General features: G+C 34.6%; 1 protein-coding gene across 9 annotated transcripts in view; it reads right to left on the reverse strand.

Moving 5' to 3' along the window:
• Bltp1 (bridge-like lipid transfer protein family member 1) overlaps positions 1-12,141 on the reverse strand; it is a 204,637-nt gene that overhangs the window by 175,497 nt on the left and 16,999 nt on the right. For all 9 annotated transcript variants that reach the window (XM_052180612.1, XM_052180617.1, XM_052180611.1 and 6 more), the window contains exons 7-10: positions 9,461-9,647; positions 7,719-7,800; positions 7,128-7,321; positions 684-763 (exon numbers count right to left, since the gene is read on the reverse strand). In XM_052180612.1, coding sequence (XP_052036572.1) covers positions 684-763; positions 7,128-7,321; positions 7,719-7,800; positions 9,461-9,647 — 543 coding nt within the window. The remainder of the gene's footprint in view (positions 1-683; positions 764-7,127; positions 7,322-7,718; positions 7,801-9,460; positions 9,648-12,141) is intronic.

Consider the following 12,141-nt stretch of genomic DNA (forward strand, 5'->3'; position numbering starts at 1 on the left):
CAGTCTCCTATGAGTACTTCCTTCCCAATGTATCACACCAAGTATATCCTACTTATGGATCAGTAAGCAATAAAAATTGAAAATCTTTATGTTTTCATCTAGGAATCCTTTTGAGACTTGGCATTTTCTGTTGAACTGTCGATGCATGGCACTAATTTGTAAGCACCATTGCTTCTGCAATGTCATAATAAAAAGGCAAGTAAAATCCTGGCAAGGAATATCCTAAAAATATGCGGTTTGTGACTACACCTCTTGGTGGCAAAAAGAACAGAAATGTGATAAAAGAGCTGAAACAATCCAATATTAGGTCCTTTTCTCAAATGGAAGCCATCTATCAATCATTCAAAGTAGCTAGGTCTCAATTTTTAAGTTTTAAAGTTCAAGTGTAACAACTGTGATTTTCTCCTTTAAGATAAGACATACTCCATACTCCCTAGGATTTTCTTTAGAATTCCTGCATCAATTTCTGAGGTATCTGTAGAAATAAATTATTTTATAGAATAGTAATATAATAATTCAATTCTTAAGATATTACATATTTTTTAAAGAAATTTAATACTCTCATAGTCAAATTTACAACATACTGATGCTAACTTGCGGGAGATTTCAAATATGTAGGCCAACAGGACATCACAGAAGAAACAGAACCATCCTCTAAGATAACATACTCTGAGAGGACACACCTGGCTCATCCATGTAATAATAGATGTCGACATCATTTGACTGCATCACCACAAATCCTTCTCCCATCAGTCTTGGGGGTCTATGGAAACAAGTGTGAGACACAAGAAATACATCTTAGACTACAAAATGCTCTGCAGCCTAGGTGACAGTAAGTGAGAGTGAAGAGAAAGAAGGAAAAAAGCTACAAAGCACACGACAGGTTCTATCTTAAAAAGAACATAATATCATTCACACAGACAAGCACTATAACAAGTTACTCCAGTTGTATTTTAATCAGGTTAAATGATAAAATGACTCTGAAATTTTACTGGTAAATTAGTTTAGGAAGAAAACAACTGGCTTATAGACCTCACTTTAAGTTTGGAATGAAATAAATTTATTTAAAATGGAGGTTAAACATAACAATAATTATTGAAATGTAGCAATCAAATTCTGCTTTTATGGCAAAATTTAAGTGATTTATATTAGTATCATTATAATCCTAAGTAATATTTAATCAACCAGCAAAGTGTACTATCATCCTTTAGAAACAAAAGAATTGTCCTTTTCATCTTTAATAATTTAATTACTTTTCTCTATTTTTCCTACTTTTTTCTATTTCACTGACTAATAAAATAAATGTAAAGCAAGTATCCTGAACTTAAAATTTGACATGAATGCTTCTCTAAGTTTCCTTCTCTCAAATTTTAGAGTTAACAACTTCCCTGACATATCCCATAGTATTGTCTTCTACATAAAAATTCATTTTTCAATCATAAGATAACAGCATATATGAATGCAATAATTTTCTTCTTATACCATAAAATAAAGGCACAATAAAGCCACAACAGTTAAGTCAGTCCGGTAGGTTGCTTTGTTTGTAACTATACTTTCATGAAGCCTAAGGCCTGAGACTCACTAACCATGTCTGACCTTGTACTCCTTACCCTCCCTCTTATGTGCTGAAATGAGAGTCATGGGCACCCACTATCTACATTTTTTGAAAAATACAATTTTAAATAATGATATATAAAATATTAATAGGAGAACACTTTATTTCTTTAGTTATTTAAAACTACAGTTCTGTTCAGTACACTTGACCTATTAATACAAAGTTTTGTGCATCTACCAAATTCCAGAATATCTTTAATCAAGTCTACACTCTCCAAGACTAAGGCAAAGTCGACACATAGTCACCTAGAACTCACACAAAGAACCTAGAACCTAGGTTCACACCTAGAAACCTCTCTACAATGCTAGCTGATCCTGGAGATTTTCTTTTAGCAGCATATCAGCCAAGAGTTAAAACTTGCTTTCCATAATTTCATAAAAACTTACATTGCTGATAAAACAAAGAAAGAGCTGAAACATCACAACAGAAATTTTCTATGTATATTCTTAAAATTATAAAACTTCAGCCAGAGTACTCATTATAAGAAATAAAGAGACTGAAAAAATATGACTAGGAACTGTTACTCCAGAGGTACATACAATACCCGATGTCTAACAGGAATTATAGAAGGGCTGTCTCCTCAGGCATGGTCCCTGGCTACTGCACAAGCATCTCACCACATGGGTGGGTTTGGTGTGCATTCTCATGGAACCTATCTTCTAACTACAACAGCTATTTCAGCATGGGGGAAACATAAGAATGCAGTCAAGAAAACTCTTCGAGGTTCAAAGGAAAGTCAAACAGTTGTCTCAAACTTGGACCAATCTAACAAATTTTCCAAAAAAAAATTATGATCAATTTTCAACTTTGACTAAATCTACTATAATTAATTTCTTCATTTTATTATTTATCTAAGGACTCTAGAAAGAAAAATACACCTTTAATGGGGATATCCTAACATAATAACATCAGAGCTTAATATAAGCCAAAATAAGTGAACAAAAGAGTAAAAACTTATTCTAATAATTACACACTGAAAAGTATAACTATCAAGTATTTTGTTAGCAGCCTTCAAATGAAGTTGTAAAACTCCCAGCTCCTACTGTGCCATGTCTACTTGGATACTGCCATGTTCCAACCTTGATGATACTGGACTGAACCTCTGAACCTCACTGGGTTTCTGTTTGCACACAGAGCTAATCCTGTGCCGCAATGCTTCAAACCCAAATACCACCAGGAGAGAGCAGGTCTCCCAGGAGTGATGACAAGCCTGTGAGCACAGGTAAGACCGCCACTTCTACTCCAAGGAACCTGTCTGGAGACCTCAGGACGCAGGAACTGAGGAGCAGCCTGGGACAGGATCCTTCCATTTCCATCTGCACCCTGAGCTGATCCTGTGCCACAGCACTCCATACCCAAATAACACTGATAGAGAGCTGGTCTCCCAGGAGTGCTGACACACCTGTGAAGCCAGGTAAGACCATCACTTCTGCTCAAATTCCTGGCTCAAGAGGAACCCACCCAGAGCCATCAGGATACAAGAATGAAGAAACAGCAGGAAATGGGATCCTTCAGGTTTCTGTCTCCACCCTGGAGCTGACCTGTGCCACAGATCTCCATACCCAAATTCCTACTTGAGAGAACTGGTCTTCCAAGAGTACTGACACAGAGGCTTGTAGGTGGGACAAGCCACAGTAAAAGACAGAAACACCAGCTAACACAAAAGATATTCAGATGGTGAGGGGCAAGGGCAAGAACATACACAACAGAAAACAAGGCTACTTGGCATCATCAAAACCCAGATCTCCAAAACCAGCAAGCCCTGGATACCACAACACACCAGAAAACCAAGACTCTGATTTAAAGTCACATCTCATGATAGTGATAGGGGGTGTTAAGAATAACTTAAATAACCCCTTAAAGAAATAAAGGAGAACACCGGTAGACAGCTAGAAGCCCTTAAAGAGGAAACACAAATCTCCCTTAAAGAATTAGGAAAAGACAACCAAAAAGGTAAAGGAATTGAACAAAATCTTCGAGGATCTAAAAAAGGAAATCAATAAAGAAATCACAAAGGGACACAACACTGGAAATAGAAAACCTAGGAAAGAGATCAGGAGACATAGATGCAAGCATCAACAACAGAATATAAGAGACAGAAGAAAGAATCTCAGGTGCTGAAGATACCATAGAAAACACTGACTCAACAGTCAAAGAAAATGCAAAATGCAAAAACTCCTAACCCAAAACATCCAGAAAATCTGGACATAACGAAAAGACCAAACCTAAGTATAATAGGTACAGAGGAGAGCAAAGATTCCCAAATTAAAAGGCCAGTAAATATCTTCAACAAAACTTTGGAAGAAAACTTCCCTAACCTAAAGAAAGAGATACCCATGAACATACAAGAAGCCTACAGAACTCCAAATAGACTGGACCAGATCAGAAATTCCTCCTGTCACATAATAATCAAAACACTAAATGCACTAAACAAAGAAAGAATATTAAAAGCAGTAAGGGAAAAAGGTCAAGTAACTTATAAAGGCAGACCTATCAGAATTACACCAGACTTTTCACCAGAGACCATGAAAGCTAGATGATGCTGGGCAGATCTCATACAGACCCTAAGAGAACACAAATGCCAGCCCAGACTAGTATACCCAGCAAAACTCAATCACCATACACAGAGAAACCAAGGTATTCCATTACAAAACCAAATTTACACAATACCATTCTACAAATCCAGCCCTACAAAGGATAATAGACAGAAAACTCCAAGACAAGGAGGGAAAGTATACCCTAGAAAAAAACAAGGGTTTTAATAAACCCAAAAGAAGATAACCACACTATTATAACAATGACATCAAAAATAACAGGAAACAACAATTACCATTCTGTAATATCTCTTAACATCAATGGACTCAACTCCCCAATAAAAAGACATAGACTAAAAGACTGGATATGTAAACAGGACCCAGCATTTTTCTGCATACAGGAAACACACCTCAGTATCAAAGACAGGCACTACCTCAGAGTAAAGGGCTGGAAAACAATTTTCCAAGCAAATGATTCCAAGAAACAAGCTGGAATAGCCATTCTAATACCAAATAAAAGAAACTTTCAGCCAAAAGTTATCAAAAAGGATAAGGAAGACAGACACTTCATACTCATCAAAGGAAAACTCTACCAAGAAGAACTTTCATATATCGTTTAATCATGCTATCCCATTTTGTCCTAGAAATACTTTTATTCCAGCTGATCGTGTTAAAGCTTGCCTTTAACAGCATTAACATGTTGGTGGCCAAAACACATGGCTTAAAACCCCAAGACAGAGTTATTACCAGGCTGTGATCCAAAGACAGGTAAGTTCTGCACATATTCTTACCAACCTAAGACAGAAGTGCATTGCTTTTGATAATGCATATTCTAGAATGGGTAAGGAAGGCATTCTTGTCAGAACTCCTAAGAGAGATGCAGTCTTGTTTATGAAATAAAAAAGAAGGGGATGTTGAAATCCCTTGGGGTGCCGCTTGGCAGGAATCTGACATTGGCCAAGGACAAGGAAATGGACTTCAGGCAGGAATCTGAAATTAAACCATGACAAGGAAGTAAGCTCAGGCAGGAAACTTGTTTTAGGCTAGAACAATGAAGTAGGCTTCAGACATGAATATAACTTTGGGCTCAGACAGGGAAGTAAGCTCAGATATCTTTATCATCCTGATAAACCCTTAGAAACAAGTGATCATGGGAATGATCATGGAACTTTGTTTATTCCCTTGCTTGTTCCTGGACTATTTATGTTTATTGTCTTGCTTGTTCCTCAACCGAGAATTGACCTTAATACTTGCATGTAATTAAAATGGTATTAAAAGCAGATTGGGGAAAAGTAAACCTGTCTTCAGTCTCAGAATTGACTGTGGTCATCCTGAAAAAAACAAAACAAAAAACAAAACAAAACAAAACAAAAAACCACCTCAATTCTGAACATCTATGCTCCAAATGCAAGGGCACCCATATTCATAAAAGTAACTTTACTAAATCTCAAAGCACATACTGCACCTCACACGATAATATTGGGAGACTTCAACACTCCACTCTCATCAATGGACAGATCATGGAATTACAAACTAAACAGAAACACACTGAAACTAACAGAAGTTATCAATCAAATGGATTTAACAGGTATCTATAGAACATTTCATCCTAAAACAAAAGAATATACCTTCTTCTCAGCACCTCATGGTACCTTCTCCAAAATTGACCATATAATCAGTCACAAAACAGGCCTCAACAGATACAAGAAGATTGAAATAATCCCATGCATCCTATCAGATCACCACAGACTAAGGCTGGTTTTTAATAACAACAAAAACAAGAGAAAGGCCATATACACATGGAAGCTAAATAACGCCTCACTCAATGATAACATAGTCAAGGATGAAATAAAGAAAAAAATTAAAGACTTTTTAGAATTTAATGAAAATGAAGGCACAACATACCCAAACTTAAGCGACACAGTGAAAGCAGTGCTAAGAGGAAAACTCATAGCCCTGAGTACCTCCAAAAAGAAACTGAAGAGAGCATACACTAGCAGCTTAACAGCACACCTGAAATCTCTAGAACAAAAAGAAGCTAATACACCCAAGAGGAGTAGATGGCAGGAAATAATCAAACTCAGGGCTGAAATCAACCAAGTAGAAACTTAAAGAACTACACCAAGAATCAACAAAACCAGAAGCTGGTTCTTTGAGAAAATCAACAAGATAGATGAACTCTTAGCCAGACTAACCAGAAGGCACAGAGACAGTATTCAAATTAACAAAATTAGAATTGGAAAGGGAGATATAACAACAGAAACTGAAGAAATTCAAAAAATCATCAGATCCTACAAAAGCCTATACTCAACACAACTGGAAAATCTGGATGAAATGGACAATTTTCTAGACAGATACCAGGCACCAAAGTTAAATCAGGATCAGATAAACCATCTAAACAGTCCCATAATCCCTAAAGAAATAGAAATAGTCATTAATAGTCTCCCAACCAAAATAAGCCCAGGACAGATGGGTTTAATGCAGAATTTTATCAGACCTTCAAAGAAGACCTAATACCAATACTCTTCAAACTAATCTACAAAATAGAAACAGAAGAAACACTACCCAATTCATTCTATGTAAACAGAATTACACTGCGCATTCTCCCTTGGAGATGGAACAGTTTCTATCTAATCAGGAACATGTCACAATTTCCTTTCATAAGAGAGTTTTTTTCTATTTTTATCATATTTAATGTTCCAAATAGAGTTTAAAAACTATTTGAGTGCATATTACTTTTAGCTTCAGAAGATATCCTATATATTTGAGAGGCATTTAACTATTATAAATTATTTTGATGACTTAAAAGAACAAATCCGAAAAGCATAAATACCAGTTCTTTGCACAAAGACTTTAACAACTAGAAAAACTTGTGCTTCCTGTACAATTTCTACCATAGAAATGAGAAGGATGCTAGAGGCTTCAGTGGATACTTATATTAGTAGGAAGAAGTTACTATTTTCATGTCGTTTTCTTACTCATCGTTTTGTAGGCCAACGTATCTTGGACTAGGAACAAGCATGACTCGAACATTTTCCAGCTTTCCTTTCACAATGTGCATGAATTGGTCTAGATGACTTGAAGGTGGTTTTGTAGTGTAAGTTAAGAACGCATCATCAAAGTTGATGCATAGAGTCTGAGGTTGATAATGATTCCCAAAGGCCAAGCGTCCCTAAAAACATAAAAGAGCTATTATACCAGCATAGTCTATAGTCATTGTTTTCCTTAGCTGAACTAATAACATTTTTAAGCAACAACTAAATGAGTCCACTTTAACTGTAAATGCTACTTAAATCATTATTTAAAGTCACCATCGTCATCTATTTAAACCAACATTTAATGAAATCTAGAGATAAGTTTAGAGAAATTTAAACACTTGTAAATATCCCTTCAGGTTTAATAAGCATCCAAATGTAGAACTGATGTTAAAATACTTCATTCACATGTTACAGAAATAGGAACTACAAATGTACATAAAATTGCTTTCTTTTCTTACATGGACTTTGACTTGCAAATATAAGTCCTATGTGTTAATCTGCCAAACAGTAATTCAACCATAATTAACTCACTGTGCTCACGTTGACCTTAATGACTGGAATAAGTGATCGCCATGAAGATGTGGGGTCTTGAGATTCTGTTTTCACTTTAACTCTGATGAGAAAAATAAAACTGACATGAAGAAAAACTTAAATACCTGAGAGTACAAAACTGAACTGCCTCACATCATACATCACTAACACCAGCTGCATTTTCCAAATACATCTAAAGAGCATTCAAGTAAATAAAACAATAATCATGTGAAGACATGACACTATCTGTAAAAGTATCTCTTAGCATGTACTTTTTCATTCTGGTTTATTTTTGAAGCTACAGTAAAAACTACCTCTCCAGAAGAACACTCTAAAGTAGAACATGGCATCATTACTGTACTGAGGCACTCATTCCATTCCCCCCACTTTATAACACAACTAAGGTTATACAGCAACCAGGTGACCTGCCATCAAGATTAAGTCAGGACAGCCCTCATCACCTCTGGCCCCTGGGAACCAAATTCTACCATGTTTCTCTGAGTTTAAGACTCAAGGAGAGGGCGCCTATTTTATTAGTTCTTTGGAAGTTTCTTTTTCTTTTTTATTTTTTTAAGAAAGGGTCTCACTATTACCTGATCTAAAATTCACATTTGTCTCCATACATAGCTGAACAAAAAAATTTTTTTAAACTCAACATGTAAACAAGATTATATTTGCCTTTTTAGCCCTGGCTTGTTTTATCATTATCCATTTTGCTGCAAATAACAAGATTTCCTTTTCTTAAAAAAATCAGAGTAATATTTCATACAATGGAACATCTTTCAGATTAAAAAATAAATAAAAGATGAGTGTCTTTAAAATATAACAAGTTAAAATTAAAATGAGCTGCATTTGAAAATAATAGTTTGACAAAAAAAATCCTCTTGAATAAAATTTTTAAGAAACTTTCCTTTCACTAGAAAAGGTATATGAGGCATCTCATTTACTAATAACTTTCTAATTATGGTTTATTTTCCAAGACTCATACTAAATTAATCTCCACTGAACATTGTGCTGATTCTGAATATTATTTTAAGTGCCCTCTTAAAGTTTTATCTGTCTTTCTACAATAGACTTTCTTTTCTCTGTTCCTGTTCTGACTCTCACACTTTAACAACATATATGTAAACAAAGATAAGTGACGATACACATTTTTATAGCACATAGAGCATATCATATTTTCCTTTGTAAATTGTTATATATTTCAGGTATACAGATAAAGATTTTAACATATATTTCCAAATGAATAGCAGATCACAAGCTGGGGAATTAGCAAGTGGTAGAGTGTTCACTTAGAATGACCAAGGCCCTGGGTAATCACAGAGCCACAAAAAGAGAGGGGAGATGGGGAAAGGGGGACAGAAGAAGAGAAGGAGAGAGGGAGAGAGGGAGAGGAGAAAATTGACATTAGAATAAGAGGCTACACATGATTTTCATAAACACAATATTTACCTGTGTACTTCAAATACATAAATATGGTATGGTATATATTCATGTACACATATTAAAAGGATAAAAGGAAAATTAATAACTGTCTGAATCTGAAAAAAATTAATATGGAGGAAAGAAAAGAAATGGGGCTTTTTATATAAACTAATCTTGCATTACTTTAGTATTTGAAAGATTATATAGCTTTATAAAACAAAGAGATTAGATTCTGTTTAGGTGGACAATGTTAATGATCTTCTACTAAAAAGAGTTTAAATATCGGAAATTTATAAGACTCAAGTATGACACTGAACCTTTCAATTTTGGACTGTGTTCTTGTTCTTCCATTTTCCCGGGTTTTATCATCATCTTTCTTGGGTGGAATTATAGTTGGTTCTAAACCAAACAACTCTTGAAGGTGTCCATAAAGATCAGACCGATTGTAGACATGAAATTCAAAGTCATTAACTGTGATATATAATCTGGTTTCTGCCTTTGGATCTAAAGATATAAGTTACAAAAAAAATCAATAAAACAAAGAGAGTAATGGAAAGAAAGGCTTTAGGCAACTTTCAAGAATTTTAATCATAATATTTTTTGTCAAAACTTGTTTCGCAAAGTAAAACAAACCGACTTATAAGAGAAAGGACATTAGTTTCTATGGAGAAAGTTTCATATCAACCATATTAGGAGAAACTTACCAAAGATTTCTTTTGTTCTAAAATAAAATACTACATTTTTTTAACATCTTTGTAACCTAGCCTATTTTTTCACTTCCACCTAAAAGATTAAATTGCATACTCTTTAAAATTGAATAAGCACTTAAAAAAACTTTCATTTTTAAAAATGAGTGAAAAAAAGCATATTAACTTTCATCTTAGTAGTAGATTAAGCTATGATTTAAACAAGAGCTATCCTTTGTGAAGACATCAAAATGAAATATGAAAACTGTAAGCAAATATAAATTTTTAACTTACAAAATGCGCTGCCATTCAATTTTTTAAAAGAAACTAAGAAAAACAAACCATAAACATTTATTTTTAGCATAGTAATCCTAGTAGTTCAATCTTGAGGTATTTTCTCATTACTTCCTATGACAATTGGAAAGCGGGGAATAAATTCAGTCCTTAAAATAATTAAAAAAGTAAAAATCAATCTTTACTAAAAATAAAGAAAATTAATATTAACTCCAAGTACTTGATGTCCATGAACCATAACTTCCTGTTATTTAAGTAGTTCTTTGGCCTGGATTCTCTGTTTCTCCAGGTTTACCATGACTAAGAGTTAAACAATCCCTATTACATCAACCATTCCATCATTCTTCCTTACTGCATATCAAATTCTTAAAAGCAGATGATAAACAGTATTTTATTAATATATATAAAGTACCACAATTCTTGAAACCAATAAGTAAAATTACCCAGTTTAAACAAGTAAATCAAATTCAATCATGCATCAGGTTTAAACCTGGGCTTAGTAATCAACAATGGTGCCCAGGACTCCAAGGTCAAAGGGCAAATGGCAGCATTCAATGTGTGCAACAGCTATGAAGTAAGATTTTACCAACACCTGACTTTCCTACCCAAAGCCAATACACAATGTTCCTCATCAACAGAAGGCATGTCTTTTCCATTGCTAAAGCTCAAAAGCTCTTTCGTGTCTGCTTTTCTTCAAACACTCAGAATCCAACCTTTTTTTAATGAGTTGGCTCAAGTCACCATCACTCTCCACTTCCTAGAACAGTCTCTACTTTTGTAGAGCATGAAGCATGTTCTTCATGCCTATACTCAACACACTAGCCAGATTATTTAAAACTCAAGATCACCTCAGCCTCTCTTCTCTAGTTTTCTAATAATGGCTTCCTATCTTGCTCAGAAAAATAATAGGGCCTTTGAAGTATGTAAGTCCCATAATCTACACTCTCACCTGGTAATTCTGCTTTCTACCCTAACTCCAAGTAAACTGGCCCATTGGTGTTGGCAATGAGAGAGGAACAGAAGAAACACAGAAAGTTCTCCCTGCAACAGGGACAGTCATGCTCTCTCTTACTTGCTGAATTGTTCTCTTTAACTCTGCTGTGCCAATGAAGGATCTACTGATTTCCCAAGAGCAACTTCCCCAGAAAGTATTCCACATTCAATTGTGCCTACTTTTATACTATTTTTCTCCTCAATGCATTTTTCTCACTACTTGCTGATTATCTGAATCAGTGAACAATGGGACCATTTTGCTTATTAATTGTTAGTGCCTGGAAGAATGCTACACAGAACAGCTCATTTGTAAATAAATAAATAAATAAATAAATAAATAAATAAATAAAGCAGAGCATCTTCCTAATAAGTTATACTTCTAGAAAAGCAAAAATGTACAATGAGATCTTATACTGTTTAAATATTTAGTAAGTACAAACATAATAAATATAAAGTAGAATATTTTTATAATCTTACATAGAGCAGTACAAGTAGAAACTATTATACAGTTTTTCAAGTCATAAACAACTCAATTCAAAACTCACTAAGGCACCTGCCTGTAAGTTTCATTAACCTATCAGTTTAATAATGACTCTTTAGGCCAAATGTCCTACGCATTGTGTTTATGCTATAAAGGCAGTGAGGATTTGTCCCTAATGCTATCAGCAGTAATGTGTGAACAAATGAGGACTGCATAAAATGAAGCAGGGCTACCCTCAGCTTCATCTTTACCATGCAGAATATTCAGAAGATGCTCTCCTTTCAATAAAACTGATATGATAACATACTTGCATTAAGGTATTATAGATGTCAATGTATATAGATAAATGTATTAATTTCTAAATATATTTGACAACCCTCTTAAATTCTAAGTACACAATATCAAACACTGCAAGATCCCTTAATTCCTTCTTCCACTTCCTGGTTTTGTACACTGCTCATTAATTCCTCTATTAGAAAAGAATGTTTGCTCATTAAGTTTACTACAGTGTCGCTGGCATCACCTATATTCTCAGAACATAGGA

This window comes from Apodemus sylvaticus, chromosome 4 (genome assembly GCF_947179515.1).
Source record: "Apodemus sylvaticus chromosome 4, mApoSyl1.1, whole genome shotgun sequence".
NCBI lineage: Eukaryota > Metazoa > Chordata > Mammalia > Rodentia > Muridae > Apodemus > Apodemus sylvaticus.